This window comes from Podarcis erhardii, assembly GCF_964252035.2.
Source record: "Podarcis erhardii genome assembly, chromosome: 9".
Classification (NCBI taxonomy): Eukaryota; Metazoa; Chordata; class Lepidosauria; order Squamata; family Lacertidae; genus Podarcis; species Podarcis erhardii.
The window spans coordinates 70,172,809-70,191,199 of NC_138512.1; the positions used below are offsets into that span (position 1 = coordinate 70,172,809).

The 18,391-nt window shown below is 47.2% G+C and overlaps 2 protein-coding genes across 4 annotated transcripts in view; one reads left to right on the top strand and one right to left on the bottom strand.

Moving 5' to 3' along the window:
• CCNI (cyclin I) overlaps positions 1-4,938 on the top strand; it is a 56,538-nt gene extending 51,600 nt beyond the window's left edge. For both annotated transcript variants that reach the window (XM_081877089.1, XM_081877088.1), the window contains 3 exons: positions 376-516; positions 2,041-2,271; positions 3,159-4,938. In XM_081877089.1, coding sequence (XP_081733215.1) covers positions 376-516; positions 2,041-2,271; positions 3,159-3,602 — 816 coding nt within the window. In that variant the 3' untranslated portion in view covers positions 3,603-4,938. The remainder of the gene's footprint in view (positions 1-375; positions 517-2,040; positions 2,272-3,158) is intronic.
• An 8,593-nt stretch (positions 4,939-13,531) lies between these two features.
• Positions 13,532-18,391, bottom strand: part of SEPTIN11 (septin 11) — a 110,177-nt gene continuing 105,317 nt past the window's right edge. For both annotated transcript variants that reach the window (XM_081877026.1, XM_081877028.1), the window contains one exon: positions 13,532-15,997. Coding sequence is in view for 1 of the 2 variants with exons in the window: in XM_081877028.1 (XP_081733154.1) it covers positions 15,982-15,997 (16 nt within the window). In the remaining variant the exon portion in view is untranslated. The remainder of the gene's footprint in view (positions 15,998-18,391) is intronic.

Genomic DNA, 18,391 nt, shown 5'->3' on the forward strand with positions numbered 1-18,391 from the left:
ATATTGCAGTATTTAGCTAAATATTCTTTAAATTTCTTCCAATCCTCTTGTGTCTCCTCTTCTTCCTGGTTGCGAATTCTTCCAGTCAGGTCGGCAGGCTCCCAAAAAATCCATCATGTCCATTAGTATGCTTTTTACTGCGTTTTTGTTTTTACGCTCTGCAAAATGTGTTCTTAATATTGTACACCGTCCCGGGATCTTTAAAATGGTGGGACATAAACCGAAATCGTCATCATCCAGCAATCCATGCAACAATTGGGTGATGATTGCTCTTCCCAGATCACCCAGTGTGCTTCTTGATTGAGCACAGGTTTGGACCTGTGGCTTGCAGCCTGCCTCATAGCAACTGTTTTCTTTCTGCTCTGACTTTTGCAGAGGGTTCCGGTACTGAAGGTGTTGGCCAGGGACAGCTTTTGTGGCTGTTCCCCAGCGGAGATTCGCAGGATGGAGAAGATCATTCTGGACAAGTTGAACTGGGATTTGCACATAGCCACACCCCTGGACTTCCTTCATATTGTAAGCACATCAAAGGCCTTTTGGGGTGCGGGGAGAGAGAAAAGAGTGGCAAGCTTTTGGTGGTGTTGGGTGGAAAAAGGGACAACTCTATCCAGCGTGCAGCAACTGGGGAGGTATATTCCTTTATGCCAGGCCACTCTTTCAAGTGTTGTTGTTTCCAAGAAAAGCCTTTAGGATGGAGCGAATCAGAATTAAAACTTGAATTGCATCAGTAGTCAGGGGCCATCGCTGTGTGTTTTCCACAACGCCACCATGCAAATGCAGCACAGAATTGGCTGTCGTTTTTAAAGGCTTTCTAATTCTGAAGGCTTTGAAGCCGGGTGAGAAAACGTGTAGGTTTGCCTGGGAGGATTTGCTGACATCCGACGCAGGTGGCGCTGTGGTCTAAACCACTGAGCCTCTTGGGCTTGCCGATCAGAAGGTCGGCGGTTCGAATCCCCGCGACGGGGTGAGCACCCGTTGCTCTGCCCCAGCTCCTGCCAACCTAGTAGTTTGAAAGCATACCAGTGCAAGTAGATAAATAGGTACCACTGTGGCGGGAAGGTAAATGGCGTTTTTGTGCACTCTGGTTTCCGTCCCGGTGTCCTGTTGTGCCAGAAGCGGTTTAGTCATGCTGGCCACATGACCTGGAAAGCTGTCTGTGAACAAACATCGGCTCCCTTGGCCTGAAGCGAGATGAGCACCACAACCCCATAGCCGCCTTCGACTGGACTTAACCTTCTGGGGTCCTTTGCCTAGAGAGGTGGTGAGATCTCTGTCACTGGATGAACACCGAGAATGTTCTAACTCTGGATTTCCAGAATGATGCCCTTCAAATTGGTTTCAAAGCCGTTTAACCCCAGCCACCGCAATGCGAGTTACCGGTGTGTGTGGCTTTAAAACAGCATTAGACAAATTGGCGGAGGAGACGGCTATCTATGCTGTTGTGCTCAAATCCTGCTTGCAGGTTTTCCGTGGGCATCTGGTTGGCCATGGTGAGAACAGGATGTTTTTAGGCTCTTTAATAATAATAATAATAATGATGATGATGATGATGATGATGATTTATTTATACCCTGCCCATCTGGCTGGGTTTCCCGAGCCACTCTGGGCGGATTCCAACAGAACCCTAAAATACAATAACCTATTAAACATTAGAAGCTTCCCTAAATGGGGCTGCCTTCAGATGTCTTCTAAATGTCTGGTAGTTGTTCTTCTCTTTGACATCTGGTGGGAGGGCATTCCACAGGGCGGGTGCCACTACCGAGAAGGCCCTCTGCCTGGTTCCCTGTAACTTGGCTTCTTGCAGCGAGGGAACTGCCAGAAGGCCCTCGGTGCTGGACCTCAGTGTCCGGGCAGAATGATGGGGGTGGAGACACTCCTTCAGGTATGTTGGTACTTTTGTGTGTTGGCGCTAGTAATCTCTAGCAGGGAACTTGCACTGCCTTCCCCAAACTGCCTTTCCTCTGGTTTTAAGCTGAATTTGTGCCCTCAGGGCAGCCGTTCCTTAAGCCGTCTTAGTTATGCTGCCCTTTCTCTCCCAAGTTCCACGCGGTGGCCTTATCCACCCGGCCTCAACTGCTGACCACCTTGCCCAAGATGAACCCGTCTCTGCATGTGGCTCTTCTCACCAAGCAGCTGCTCCACTGCCTGGCCTGCTACCAGCTGCTCCAGTTCAAGGGGTCCATGCTGGCCTTGGCCATCGTCAGCCTGGAAGTGGAGAAACTCATCCCTGACTGGCTAGCCCTCATCATCGAGCTGCTCCAGAAGGCACAGGTAGGCCTGGCGCGATGAGGGAGCAAGAGCCCTGAGGCCTCGTTGACAATGACAAGCCTTGCCTTTTCTTTCTTTCTTTCTTTCTTTCTTTCTTTCTTCCTTCCTTCCTTCCTTCCTTCCTTCCTTCCTTCCTTCCTTCTTTCCTTCTTTCCTTCCTTCCTTCCTTCCTTCCTTTTTTATTAAATAAATTTTATTGACATATAAAACACATAAATATACATTTACACAATTACACAATACATGTACATAACACACTACTTATTTTCATAACATAAAACATACAGTGGTGCCTCGCAAGATGAAATTAATCCGTTCCGTGAGGCTCTTCGTATAGCGGTTTTTTCGTCTTGCAAGGCAAGCCCATTGACGGCTTAGCAGATTAGCGCTATTAGCGGTTTAGCAGCTTTTAGCGGATCAGCTGATAAGCAGCTTAGGGGAAAAGGGGGAAAAACCCGCAGGAACTCGCAAGACATTTTTGTCTTGCGAAGCAAGCCCATAGGGAAATTCGTTTTGCGAAGCGCCTCCAAAACGGAAAACCCTTTCGTCTAGCGGGTTTTCCGTCTTGCGAGGCGTTCGTCTTGCGGGGCACCACTGTAAATATACATTTACACAATTACACAATACATGTACATAACGCAGTACCTTATTTTCATAACATAAAACGTACCTACATTACTCTATATAATACCTACCTATACTGTACATATCAGCATACCTACCCCACATGGACACCCACCAAGGGGCTTTACTTCCAGCCCTTCTTGTTACGCTACTTTATTTGGCTGGCGGACCCTGCAAAGCCAGCTCTCCAGTGGCTCGATTCCCCGATGCGAGCTGGCGAGTGGATGACTCTTCTCTTTGCTTCTTCCTCTGATCTCTGAATCCAGATGGACAGCTCCCAGCTCATCCACTGCCGGGAGCTGGTCGCACAGCACCTTTCCAGCTTGCAGCCGTCTCCGCCACCCAACTCGGTCTACGTCTACAGTCCCCTCAAGCACAACCTGGTGACCTGCCACGCCGGACCGGGCTTCCGATTCCACCCAGGCTCCAAGGACAAGCCAGAAGTGCCAGTCAAGACCTCCGCTGCGCTCTCTCGGCGGCGGCGGCCGGCCCCCGGCAGGTGCAAACAGGCGACGGCCAAGCGCAAAGTGGAGGAGATGGAGGTGGACGACTTCTATGACGGCATCAAGCGCCTGTACAACGAGGAGAATGCTCCAGAGGCCGTAGCAGCCCTAGAGGGCAAGGCCGCCTCCGCATGCGGGGCCGACGCGTCGCGGCAAGCGGCGTCCGCATCGCCCTGCCCTCCCTTGCAGCCTGTTTCCGTTATGTAGCTAGCTGCGCATCTGCACGGCGCAGCCTCTGGCGGAAAGGGGTTCTTTCCTGCGCCCGTGAAAACGGGCCGCAATACGGCTACCGCTCTGACAGGAGCGAAGGCCGTACCTTTCAGGGCCGAAGCAGAAGGGAGCTTAAGTTATCCTTTAAAATAAGATTCCACCCTCCCCTCCCTCTCCTGTCCTTGTGTGGCTAATTATAGTTCAACTATGATTTAAGTACTTTAAAAAAAAAAAAAAACCAACCACAAAAAGTATAAAAAAAAATCCTTTTAAAAATGACCCAAAAACCAAACAAAAAAAGTAGCAGGAAATTGTTTCTTTCTAGCGTCCTCCATTCCACTGTTTGATTAAATCTGCTGTTTTGTGTGTTGTAATTCCATCCACTACGCTGGAGGTTTCACACGGAAAAAAATCCTTTCCAAAGTTCTAGTTTTGCAGCCTCTCGTTCTGAGTTAGTTTCATTCTGAGAGCGCCCTCTTCACCTAATCCTCTTTTTTTTTTAGCTTTCTGGATGTCTTGTGTGTGACTTCCTGTATTTTTGCACTTTTACTCGGGCAGCCTTTCTTTTTATCCCCCCTCCGCAAACAAGACAGGAAACTCCTCCTCATTTGTCTCTCTTGTGTTTGTTTGGTTTTTTTTTTTTTTGTCATTTAGCACTTTGGTGTTTTAAATGTGATAATTAAAATTAGGTCTGCATTTAAAATCGGGGGGGGGGGGGTGGAGAAAGGGGGAGGGGGAGGAAAGGGTGCTTGTGAACTGTCCTGCATTAAATAAAATTTAAACCCAGATCTTCGCAATGGGAGATTTGTGTTCGGACAGTTGTATTTTGCTTTGGATGGTTCAATTCGCAGGCAGATGAATGAGCATCTTAAATTTTACACAAGCAATCTTTCTGGCTGCCATTAGATTGACCAAAGCAAACACTTCAATGGGCTTTTACACAAGCGCGCACACGTATACATACACAAGTTGAATGAAATATGCATCAAATGCAAAATGTAATTTAATGGGGAGGAAAAAACCTTTGGTGATGTTGGCACTGCTGTTTGCGCTGGGGCAGATTAGTAATTGTGAGTTTTCACTTGTAATATGTACAATGATCAGCACAGAGTTCTCTCCCCCCACTCTCCCACCTCCCCAACTTTTATGTTAATGTAACTTTTCAGCCTTGAAGGAGGAGCAAAGTAAACCTCTAAAGAGTGTACTTCAGCTTCTTGTAAGGATCTCGATTTTTAAGCTCCCTTTACAGCCCCCTTGGAAGGTATTGCGTTCAGCGGTCATACTGGGGAAAGTCTTCTGGTAGCAATAAAAAAACAAAACATGTTGTCCTTCAGTTTGCGAGTCGTGTGTTTGTTTTCAACACAGGTTGGGACGGAATGAATGAGTCCTCAATGCAGCACCTGTCTGCTTTTCAAAATTCAAACTCCCGTCCTCGTTCTCTACCAAGGCCAGTGACGAGAAGAAATGGTCCTGCTACATAACATGGGCTTTTGTCCTCCTCTTAGCGCAAAGTTTCTCTGTGCTTTAAAAGGTAAAGGGACCTGACCATTATTCCAGTCGTGGCCGACTCTGGGGTTGCGGCGCTCATCTCGCTTTATTGGCCGAGGGAGCCGGCATACAGCTTCTGGGTCATGTGGCCAACATGACTAAGCCGCTTCTGGGGAACCAGAACAGTGCACGGAAACGCCGTTTACCTTCCCGCTGGAGCGGTACCTATTTATCTACTTGCACCTTGACATGCTTTCGAACTGCTAGGTTGGCAGGAGCAGGGACCGAGCAACGGGAGCTCACTCCGTCACGGGGATTTGAACCGCCGACCTTCTGTTCGGCAAGCCCTAGGCTCTGTGGTTTAACCCACAGCGCCACCCGCGTCTGTGCTTTATTGTTCTTTAATTTCCTACCTCTTAACGAGCAGTGGAAGGAGCTGCTTGGTGCACCAGATGATCCCATAGCTCACGATGATCACTGGTAGAGATATTCACCAATCTGCTAATCAGCAGCATCGTTTATGGCACAAAACAATGAGAAGCACTGAGATACTTTCACTGGAGGTGCCAGAGATTTGAACCCGGGTCTGCGTTGCATTGCAATAAAAGTCCCCCTCCCCCAGTTGTGAACCTGGATAGATGGAAGCAGTCTCCTCCCATTTCACGTACGCGGAAGTCCTGAGAGGTCTCTGCTCGCCCATCCCCAATGGAACCAGTCAAATCCCAAGTCTGGTATTGAGATGCTGAATCTGGCTAGCTCCTAGTTCGCAGAGATGTTGCAGTGGAAAGGTCTCCCTCGGAAGGTGGTAGACACTCCTTCCTTGATGACCATCTCCTATGGATGCTTTAACTGAGATTCCTGTATTGCAGGGGGGTTGGATTGGATAACCATTGGGGTGTCCCTTCCAACTCTGTGATCCTGCGATGAACCCAAAAGTTTTCAGATCCTGCATCCTTTTTTGGGGGGTGATGATGTAGATTAATTCAGCATGTTCTATACAATCTTTTTTACGGCATGTAGAATCATAGAATCATAGAGTTGGAAGAGACCACAAGGGCCATCGAGTCCAACCCCCTGCCAAGCAGGAAACACCGCCAGAGCACTCCTGACATATGGTTGTCAAGCCTCTGCTTAAAGACCTCCAAAGAAGGAGACTCCACCACACTCCTTGGCAGCAAATTCCACTGTCGAACAGCTCTTACTATCAGGAAGTTCTTCCTAATGTTTAGGTGGAATCTTCTTTCTTGTAGTTTGGAACCATTGCTCCGTGTCCGCTTCTCTGGAGCAGCAGAAAACAACCTTTCTCCCTCCTCTATGTGACATCCTTTTATATGTCTTTGATCTAAGTGGGGCTTACTCTCAAGTAAGTGGGCATAGGATTGCAGCCTAGGAACTTGAGTAGAGGATTGCCACCAGAGGCTGTCTCAGCACTAGCACCCTTGAGCTCAATGGGACAGGCTTTCGAATAGAAACATACAGGATTGTATGTGTCTCTTGTCTCTGCAAGTCCCCATTGTTCTGCGAGTAACACTTAAAATAAGGTTACCATATTTTTTTCAATGAATCTGGGGACACTTTTCAACTTCAGTGGCTTTTGTATGAGGACTGGTTGGTAAATCAGTGTGGAGAGAGTCTTTTCCTTTAAATTCCTAGGAGTTTATATCAGTGAAGACCTTACTTGAAAATCAATACATCCCAGGTGGTTAAGAAAGCCCAACAGAGACTCCATTTCCTCAGAGTATTGCAAAAGAACGATGTCAATCAACATTTGATGATCTCCTTCTACCGGTCAACAACAGAAAGTGTCCTTTCATACTGCATCACGGTGTGGCATGCTGGTTTGACATCAACTGATAGGAAGTGCCTACAGAGGGTGGTGAATACAGCACAAGATATTATGGGCTGTCCCATGAATCCGCTGGATGAAATAGCGGAAGAACGTTGCTTCAGGAGAGTGAGGAAAATTCTCAGGGATGATTCACACCCTGGCCGGCACTTTCTTGATCTCCTGCCCTCAGGCAGAAGATCTAGAAGCATGATTAGTCGCACCAACAGGGTAAAGAACAGCTTCTATCTGGGCTGCTAAGCTGTTGAATGAAAAGATAACAACAGGGCAACTGACTTTTGGGTTTGGTGAGTTTAAACAAGCCTTGGCGTCAGTAAACGAGGGGAATTAAGACTAAGAGAACTGAGTGGGGGTGCTTGTGTAATCTCACTGTATACAAGTTGTACAAGTGACAATAAAGTACAGTGGTGCCCCGCAAGACGAATGCCTCGCAAGACGAAAAACCCGCTAGACGAAAGGGTTTTCCATTTTTCGAGGCGCTTCGCAAGAAGAATTTCCCTATGGGCTTGCTTCGCAAGACGAAAACGTCTTGCGAGTTTTTTCCCTTCCCCCCCTTTTTCTAAGCCGTTAATAGCGCTAATCCGCTAAGCCGCTAATAGGGATGCTTCGTAAGACGAAAAAAACGCAAGACGAAGAGACTCGTGGAACGAATTATTATCGTCTTGCGAGGCACCACTGTATTTCAAATTTCAAATCCGGGGACTGCCCCCGGGAAACGGGGGCATCTGGTAACCTTAACTTACAACTGCCAACTATGCACTCCCAGGCCCTGGTGCTTTGAATGTAGTCTCTAGCTCCCTCCTGTGGCCTCAGTCACTCTTGTCCTAATTATTTCGGGCAGAGAAATAAATTCAGCTTCGTAAAAAGGAGGGTGGGGGAGAGAGAAAGGTAAAAACCATAATATGTCAATTCTGCTGGGTTAGCTCAGTTGGTAGAGCATGCGATCCTTCATCTTAGGGTTGTGGGTTCAATCCCCATGTTGGGGGAAAGATTCCTGCATTGCAGGCAGTTGAACTAGTTAACCTTCAAGGTCCCTTCCAACCTTGCAGTTCTATGAGAAGCAGCAGTGCTATTTCAACTTTATTTTAAAGTTTTGGAGTTTCTCAATTCATTTACAAACTTCTCCTACCTTATTGCTATCAGAAGTTGGGAGTTATGGCCAGTAGTTTAGGATTCAGCATGGTTGCAGGTAATATATTTTTAAATCTGCTATCACAGAATCTTTTGGAGAAATGTATTTGTTCAAAGCCACCTTAGGCTGTTTTTCAGCTGAGAAAAGACTTTTGATTATCAATTTGTATACCTCTGGATACCAAAGGATGGGAAGAAGCAATTGCTTTCATAGTTGGCGTACGATTCCCCACAAGGCTTGTTTAAATGCTGGTAGATGTTGAAGTGCTGGTTCCTCCCATTTAACCTAGCATTAAACATGCACTGAACTCTGTGTCTCAAAGCAGCTGCCAAGTGTTAAGAAATCCAGGATCGCCATTGGAAGGCTTAAAAAAGGTAAAAGGTCTTAACCACGCATCAAGTCTTACCTCCACTCACAAGAGGAAGCCAGAGCAAATGTGGCTGGAGGATATGTTGGTTGTGGGGTTGCCTGCCTGTGCCTTCACTCATTTTTTAACATAGTGGGAACCCTTGTCAGCCCATGGCATGCACTGCATCATGCAAATGTGAGGGCATATTGGGTAGGCTTAGTGCATGGGTAGGCAAACTAAGGCCCAGGGGGCCGGATGTGGCCCAATCGCCTTCTCAATCTGGCCCATGGACAGTTCGGGAATCAGCATGTTTTTACATGAGTAGAATGTGTCCTTTTATTTAGAATGCATCTCTGGGTTATTTGTGGGGCATAGGAATTCGTTCTTTTTTCCCTCCAAAATATAGTCCGGCCCCCCACAAGGTCTGAGGGACAGTGGACTGGCCCCCTGCAGAAAAAGCTTGCTGACCCCTGTACTAAGCTGTTGACTTCGAGTTTTCTGTCTGCCCACTCTTCATTTTCCCAATCCCCTGGCACTGAGCTTTCTTCCCTTGGGGGTTCCCCAGCTGGTGCCTCACACTGCTCTTCTGCATCTAGCCCATCCATGACAGTTGTATACTATATTAAATTATCCCTGAACAACTCCCCCCCGCCCCGGCACACACACACACTCTCTCTCTCTCTCTGAAGCACCACCAACTCAAATTAGAACTGCAGCCTTGCTGTCTTGCAATTGCTAGCCTTTCCCCCAAAAAATTATCCTAGGCCTAATAGATGGGAGCATGGGAAGCTATTTGCACATCAGCAAAATTAGCACATGCAAAAAATAGCTCGTTGTATCGTCTCGGGCCCTTTTGTGGGTGGTGGTGTGTGGATATCAGTAAGACAGCTGCATCTCCCTTCCAATTCACCTAAAGAAAGCTAATGCATAGAATATCTCGGCTGCAGGAGACTCGCCGTATATAGTATCTCGCATAACAACTACCCAGCGTGAGAAAATGCTTTTTTACAGTGAAAAAGGCAAGGAGGGGATGAGGGGAACCTCACAAAAGTTTGAAGCAATCATTTAACTTAGCATCAAACATGCACTGAACTCTGCGTCTCAAAGCAGCGACCAAGTGTTTAGAAATCCAGGATTGCCATTGGAAGTCTTAAAAAAGGTAAAAGGTCTCAACCACGCATCAAATCTTACCTTCACGCACAAGAGGAAGCCAGATGTGGCCGGAGGATATGTTGGTTGTGGGGTTTGCCTGCCTGTGGCTCCACTCATTTTTTAACCAGGAGTGGGAACCCTTGTCAGCCCATGGGTTTGAGAGGGTGTATTGGGTAGGCTTTGTGTTGCTTGCCGCACCTGTTTGCATGCTCAGTTCCTCATCCAGCTTCCACATGAAGTAGTTTTGGTTTCCGCAAGACGGTCTGTGGTGGTTGCTGACGTCTCGCCTCCAAGTCATCGCTTGGCGGAGAGGGGAAAACTCATCTATAGGGGGCCGGGTGTATTCCCTGGTCTGTGAGCCCTTCCCAGGCTCCCTTCTCACCAATCCCGCTTTCCATCACCCTCAAAGGTTCATCATGCCCATCAGGAAAGTGTCCTTGCACTCTGACAACAGCTCCTGCTTGCCCGGGTGTGTGTGGATCTGTGTAGAAACTATCCTGTATACAGCTAAAATCTGCATTTCTTGTTGCACCCACTGTTGCCTCTGTGCTCTGCCTATTAGGGTCACTGGAGGGAACATGACCCCCAGTCTGAACAATGCCCCCCCCCCCCCGACTCGGCAGGACAAGCCTTGAGCATGGTAGGTGTAAGATCTTCCTCTTGCAGAGTATTACGAAGTCAGAACACAAGAGGGCAAACCCAGGCATTCCCCTTCAATAAGCAAGCCTGCCTTTTGCTAAGCACGGCTTTCATTATTAGGCATCCAAAATGCCCCTGTGAATAGCACTCTCCTTTAGTGCAGTGGAAGCACACTAAGGGCCTTTCCATGGCTGGAAGAAGGGATGGCGTTTTGTCTCGCAGCAAGATCTTGGTTCGTTGCAGCAAGACTTCGTGCCGTCGCAGTTGTGTCCGTGCTTTTGTATAAGGGATGGCTGAACGCAGAGACAAACACGGAGACCGCTCCATCACAAGTTTGCAAGGCCAGTTTGTGTTTTATTTGCATACGACTTGCACACACAAAAAACCTTGCACAGAATCAATAGATCAGTTTAGGAATCCTTGAACGATGACGTGGGCACTGCCGAGCCCCTAAATTCTGTTTTTAGAGTAGGCTCAAAAGGTAGCTGCGTTAACTCGTGCTCCAGAGAGAGAGAAGGGGGGTTGGGGCCGGTTCACACATTGCAGAGAGGACTCTGGGTTTAATAGCAGGTGTACACTGTGCAGGGAGCTGCAGTCAGTCATAGCTCCCCAACAAATTCACTTGTAGGATGGAATGGTATTTGCATAAAAGGTAAAGGACCCCTGACAGTTAAGTCCAGTCACGAACAACTGGGGTTGCGGTGCTCATCTCACTTTACTGGCAGAGGGAGCCGACGTTTGTCTGCAGACAGTTTTTCTGGGTCATGTGGCCAGCATGACTCAGCTGTTTCTGGCGAAACCAGAGCAGTGCATGGAAACGCTGGTTACCTTCCTGCCAGAGTGGTACCTATTTATCTACTTGCACTTTTTTGGCGTGCTTTCGAACTGCTGGGCTGGCAGGAGCTGGAACCGAGCAACGGGAGCTCACCCCGTCGCGGGGATTTGAACCGCCGACCTTCTGATCAGCAAGCCCTAGGCTCAGTGGTTTAGACCACAGCGCCACCTGTGTCCCTGGTATTTGCATGTGTGCCCCTAAAAACGTAATGTGTGAACTGGTCCACGGAGAGGGCACTGCAGTTGCAGGAACATGGCAGTGTGTTTTATATATTAAGTTAGGCAAAGATTTGAGACAAGTTGATCGCTATAGGGTGGGGGTGGTGTACATCTTCCCAGACGAAGGAACTCCTCTAACACAAATAAGAAGATCACACTTAACAGACCCACTAAAACCACACTAATACATCATCGTTCCACGCTTGCCTTGCTAGCAAGATTTTTGGCACATTCCGGGCTTCATTCCAGTCTCTTTTACAGTTAATTTGTTTTTGCATATGTTCCATACAGAGTAAGCTATTAAGCAAAAAATAAAGACATGGAACGGATAGGAGGCTTTGTCCCCACAAAGTAAAAAGGAGGGTAGGAAGTACTCTTCCAATGGCAATGCAAAATATCAGCGTTTGCAAGTAAAACCCAGCTTCCTACAGGACTACTTGGGAAACACGGGCAGATGTGGACATGTGGTTGTTGTTTTTTTAAAAAAAGACTTGTACGAAAGGTTTCTTTTTTTAAAAGGACCCTTACCCAAGATGTTTGTAAAATACGAACAACGAACAGGAACAACTTGTGTCTACAGATATGTGCATCACAAACACTTAACTGTTTAGGATATCGGGATTGGCTATGTTTTCAGCTTCCTTACGGATATTTACAGTGGCAAACTCCTTTGCCACAGCCTGACGTGTGAAAGGGGCATCTCAGAATGAGATCGTATTGAACGGTGGAGGTTGGCAAGGGATCTCTGCGAATGCAACATTTTGCTAAAGGCAAAGGACCCCTGACAGTTAAGTCCAGTTGCAGACCATTCTGGGGTTGCGGCGCTCATCTCATTTTACAGGCCGAGGGAGCCGGCATTTGTCCGCAGACAGTTTTCCCGGGTTGTATGGCCAGCATGACTAAGCTGCTTCTGGCACGACAGAGCCCCGAACCAGAGCAGCGCACGAAAACCGTGTTTAGCTTCCCACTGGAGTGGTACCTATTTATCTACTTGCACTGGCCTGCTTTCAAACTGCTAGGTTGGCAGGAGCTGGGCTGAGCAATGGAAGCTCACCCCGCTGCGAGGATTTGAACCATTACCTTCCCCAAAACCCAGGACCTACCTTTTAAACCCCCCCCACCGTTAAAATGCAGCATTTCAAAGCGTGAGATCAAAGGGGCCGTTCTTGCAACGGAGCAGGTCAGGGTGCTGTTTTGGTGGGTGGGGGAGTTGAAGCCCACTGTGGAACTCGGGAAGGTGCCTTAAACTGATCATGAGTCCATGTAGCTCCATACTGTCTGCACTGGCTGGCAGAAGCATTCCAGGGTTTCAAGCAGGGACTCTCCCAGCAAGACAGTCTATCACTGAGCTATCTACCCCTTGCCCCCATAAAGAGTTGCTCATGTGCTTCTCTGGATTATACTCTAGAAGTAGCTTGATAAATGTTTGTGCCGAGGGTATCCCTACATTGGGACTGGCATAAGGAACAGAAACACTGCTTTTTGTGCATATAGCCCAGTGTTGTCGACTCTTGACATGCAGTGGTTCTATGGGGTCTGAAGGAATAAAAGTTACATGCCCACTCCCTACACACACCTGATTCCTGGTTATTTTAACTGAAGATTTGAACCTGGGGTGTTCTGAAGGCCCTGCCTTCGCTCTGCTGAGTTCCTCCCCTGACTTTACACTTCCCCAAGTCACAGCAGTGATATAATCTGCAAGGAATCCTTACAAATTTGGCAGGTTTTTTTTTCTGGGGTGGGGATTTTGGGCTGTGGTTAATCTTACATTTCTACACAGCTGCTTCACCAAAATAGCACCCAAGACAGTTTATAATGTTCAGATGTCTCTTGAAAGATGGAAGTTTCTCAGCGTGATGTTTCCACTGGACACTGTAATTAAAGGACTTAACTCCCTACGAAATCAACGAGATTAAAAGGTTTAACGGACTCTGGCTGTGCTCATACATCATGTAAAACAATGGTTTAGCACTACCTGCACGAGCATGGGAGAAGTGTTTACTTAAGTTGACCTGGAACTCAGCTTCCCATTGTGTCAACGGAGGGTTGTGTTTCATATAACTCAGTTTCAAAGCAAGCCAACTTCAAACCATGGTTTATCATAGTTAATGTAAATCACTGCCACTGGTTCCCATGCAAGAAGCAAAGTTTAAAGGAAAGGCATCAGTGCCAAACTCTTCCTTAGCATGTGGCCAGAAATCAGCATTTGCTTAAGGTGGTTCTTCTCATGCAAAGACCAATGGTTTGGCATAATGTTCAGCCCCCGTTGTTTTTAATTATAGGGCTGTCACCTGATAATCTCAGCTCAGTAACCATGCAAGTTTTAGTTGATTATAAATGTTGCTGATCATACCCAACTCACTTCCTCTGTAACATCTGAACTGGGAGTAGCCGTGCAATTCCCGGCTTGCAGTGGTGGGCTGGATGTTGGTCAAAGAACTGAGTCTGAATCCTGACAAGACAGAGGTGCTATACTTGAGTGGTTCCCATCCATTACCTGTTGTAGGCACTGCAGCTCTCCCTCTGAAGGTGCAGGTACATAGTCTCGGGGTACTCCAGGATCCATCTTCCGTCCATTGAGGTCCAGGTGTCCTTAGTGGCTACGGCTGCCTTTTACCAGATTCCACTGGCAAGACAGCTTCAGCTCTTCCTGGGCAGGGCTAGCCTGACCACAGTTGCGCTTGCCTTGTTAAATCTGGAGATCTGACTACTGCAATGCACTCTTTGTGGGGCGGCCCTTATGGTGGCCTGGAAGTAGAAGCTAGTGAAAAATGTGGCAGCTAGTTTGCTAACTGGCCTTCTCAGGGTGACATGCTACCTGGTCAAGTTTAAGGTTTTGGTGTTGATATATAAAGCCTTCTTGAAGGGACAACCCCAGCAGTGCCGCCTGTCGGTTGTACGAAGCAGAAGAACAGTCCCTTATATTGTTTCTGTATGTTGCTATCACCTTACATGTTTTGATTTTGTGGGATGTTTTGCTGCATGCCACTGAACGTTTTCGAACATGACTCAGGGACAAAGTGCCCAATCAACAAGGGGGCACGTTTTTAAATGCTACACCCCGCTGGAATTGATTTATCTACTGAACGTTGAAGCTCTAATTCAGGGTTTCCCAATCTTGGGTCTCCATCTGTTTTTGGACTACAATTCCCATCACCTCTGAACACTGGTCCTGCTAGCTAGGGATGATGGGAGTTGTAGTCCCAAAAAACAGATGGAGACCCAAGACTGGGAAACCCTGCTCTAATTTACATGTGACTTAAGCAGAGCTTTGTGTACTGTGGACTTCAATATGGGCTGCACTGCAGAAATCAAAACTCCTGCGATTGGTGCAAATTATCTTATTCCCTCTTTGCTAGTCACTTGGAACTGCAAACTCTCCATAACACCCCTCTGTCTTTTGAGATTTTACATATGCTTTCAACCCTAACCTAGTTGCAGCTAGGAGGACAAGAAATCTTAATTTCTTCTCTTTCCAAAGTGCCCCAGGCTGCTGAATTTTGCACCTAAAACCAAAGCCAGAGTGCTCGTGTCCTTGGTCTCATGTAGCTTTGGTGATGATCTGAGGACAGTGCCCAGAGTTTCGTCCCATCCCATTCCAGTTCAGCAACAGCCTTCACAGAGCAGACCATGAGACTCAATGGAAGTTCAGGGCTCCTCTGAACCCAAACCAGATGTGTTGAGACCTACAAGTGTCTAGGCTGCTGGTCTTTTGAACTGGGACAATCGTCTTCATTTATTAAATGTGGGCCAGTTTGAAAATCCAAAAAATCAGCCCTTACACCCCAGATGAGGGAAAGAAAGAATGGGAATATTTCTTCTCAGACCACTTTCACCCATCGCATTTTAAGTATATTCTTGAGAAATAATAATCAAGCATACACCTGAGAATGCGTGAACGAGATAAATATAAGCATCACACGCAAAAAGTGTTGGGATTGGTGACTGCTTCCTGCCAAGTGTACCTGCAGGGCCAATCCTGAGTTTCTGTGGGACGACCTACACAAATGAAACCTGATTTAAAGCAGGTTGCAATCTGAAAGATGGATGGTTCTTAAATTCAGATATGTCCAAACCGGTGTCGTCGTCACTTCCCCCACCCTCAATTTAGCGAGGGTTATGAAGACAAATACTGGGAACCCTTGAGAGTTCATATGGCTTTCAGAGTAACCATTTTTTGCCGTGTCTCTTGGAGAGGATTAAATTTAGTGCTAGAGCTGCGTAGGGTTTTAACGCTTGAGCAACCATCTCTGGCTTTTACACACACACACACACACACACACACACACACCTTTCCCTCTTTCACGCAAACACACTCTTTTGCAGTCCACAATTTCCTTGTTCTCATGTCGAGCGGCAGGTGCCCGTTGTATCAAAAGGAAAGGAAGAAGAAAATTCCCACTGCAATGTCTTGGGTGCCACCGAAGTTTTCTCTGCCACCTTTTGTGTCTGTCAGTCTGGGCAGTGTGAAAAGTCAAGATCGGTCGCCAGCGGCGAGTGGACTGACAACTTGGGGAAGACACGCACACATACGCACTTACACACACACACCGCAGTGAGTCACAGTTTTCGAAAAAGACAGAAAGGCAGAGGTGGTGGAAGAATGAGGTAACTTGTCTCCCAATGGGTGTGTCTGGCAATACGCCATGCTGGCTCCTCTAATGCGCTACTGTCCATTAGGAGAGAGGGAAGTGGACCTTGGCAAGGTGACTGACAGCTACATAAAGAAGAAGCTACGGAAAAGAGAGAGAGAGAGAAAGAAAGAAAAGGTTCAGAATCCAAAAAGGGGGAAGCAAAAAATAAAAGCGAGAAGGAAAACAAAAAACCCAACAGCTGTTTGTTAAAAAAAGGAAACTGTGAGGGGAAAGTGAGAAGGAAGGTTAGGGTGGGATTCATATAGTCGGGGCTGGCAGGCATCTTCCCAGAAGAAGCACAATTTGGCAATCTGAATCAATCACGATGCTTATTCTGCCTGATTTATAAATATTTTGTTCTGTTCCAACTGGCGGGGAGAGGGGGAAAATCTTGACCCTCAAGGGGGGTTTCCAACATTAGGGCAAGGATTTATTTGCCTCCCCCTGCCCCAAATCTGCTCCAGAGGGCAGAGCCCGCCGCCCACTGCTGCTGCCCAGCGAAGCTGCCTACCGGTATTTGGAGGGGTCGTCTTATATGCCCAGGGACGTTGGTGGCGCTGTGGGTTAAACCACAGAGCCTAGGACTTGCCGATCAGAAGGTCGACGGTTCAAATCCCTGCGACGGGGTGAGCTCCCGTTGCTCGGTCCCTGCTCCTGCCAACCTAGCAGTTCGAAAGCACACCAGTGCAAGTAGATAAATTGGTACTGCTCCAGCGGAAAGGTAAACGGCATTTCCGTGCGCTTGCTCTGGTTTGCCAGAAGTGGCTTAGTCATGGTAGCCACATGACCTGGAAGCTGTACGCTGGCTCCCTCGGCCAATAAAGCGAGATAAGCGCCGCCACCTCAGACTCGGCCACAACTGGACCTAATGGTCAGGGTCCTTATATGCTCAGTCGCCTAATACACTGGAATCTACGGCACGGCAGTGGATGCGGCCCTGCAGTCCCACCCCGGCCAGAGTAAAAACCTCAGCTGCCAAAATTTTGCAAGCCACCTGTCCTCCCCCGCCCCCCGTGCCTCCGAATGCCCTACAGCTGCTACACTTATCCCTTTCTAAACTGAAGCAAAGGATTCTGAGGGTTAAGTCCGTGCCACATACTGGCAGCCCTCTTGCCCTTTGCAAATGAATGCAGGAATGCCAAAAACAGACCCGAGTATAAAGAGGCTGGAACATGCGAGAATGAAGCACAAAGATGTCTGGACCTTGCCAAGATGCTGTGAGGGGGAACAAGAGAGCACAGAATGGACAATTTAAAATGGCAGTGACTGTGCCCAATGATCTGTGACCAAAAAGGGGAGAGCAAAAGAAAAAGGGGATGGAGTGTGTGTACAAATGATGGAAGAGACCCCTAAAGGCTGCAAACCAGCTGGGCTCAAATGGCTCCTGTTCCCAATTCTTCCCTCCCCATCACTCCCAGAAAGTTTAAGTGGCAAACCAAAATATTTTAAAAATGAAGGCCGCACAAAAAAAGAATAATGCATGTTATGTTTTGCTTTTGCTTTTTTAAAATGTATTTTCTCCTTCCCACTTTTGTGTGTTCGGACTCTTCAGGAGTAAACATCCAAGAACATATACAAAACCAAAAGAAAACCCCAAACCCCGTGTCTGTCAAATGCACAAAGATGCCGATTGTTGGTGTGCTTGGAAAAACCATTTTTTGACATTGAAAAGTGTTAACAAAAGTCTAATGGACGGATACATAACATATATATATAGCGCTATATTAACACTGTAAGTCGGTTACAAAGTCATTCTGGTAAAAACATAGGATACTTTCAAAATAGGAAACGAATAGAAGAAACTACACCTAAAAAGTTTTAAGGCAGTCAGCAAACTCCCCCCCCCCTTAAAAAAGAACAACACAAAATCTCACAAAACAGAAGTATACAAACGACATATTCCTACGGCTGTTCACAGTTCAATATCGATAAAATTGGGGGGAAAGAGGAGATAAAACAGAACCCTTCATATATGTTTCAAGGCTACACTGCCAGGCTCCAGCTACACAGATGTAAGGACTACTTTACCGTAAATGCAAACATGGTTTTTGACCCCCTTTTGGTGCAAAGATATGGCAAGGTTACAGGTTGGCGTTCATGAATGGCAAGTCAGAAAGATACAAACCTCTTATGGTATAATAAATGTTCACAACACGCATCTCAGTTTGTCACATAGCAAAACAAGACATTTGTAAGCATCAACCCTAGTAAAACAAATAGGGCCGCTCTTGAAGCCGGGAGCCCCATGTTCATGCTGCATAGAAAACCCAAGATTTGGTGCGAATGGGATTAAATGGCTTCAATCTGCAAACTCTGGATGTGTTTGTGAGTGTTGGCTCCCTATTAAACGGGGCTCGCTTGAAAACAAAAATCGTGTAAGTATCTACCTGGTAACAATGCAAGCACTCTAGGGAGCAGGAAGAGCGTGTTGGAGTTTTGACGGTGCAGTACGCAGATAGTGAAGAGTCTATGTTAAGGTTAATGTGTAAACCA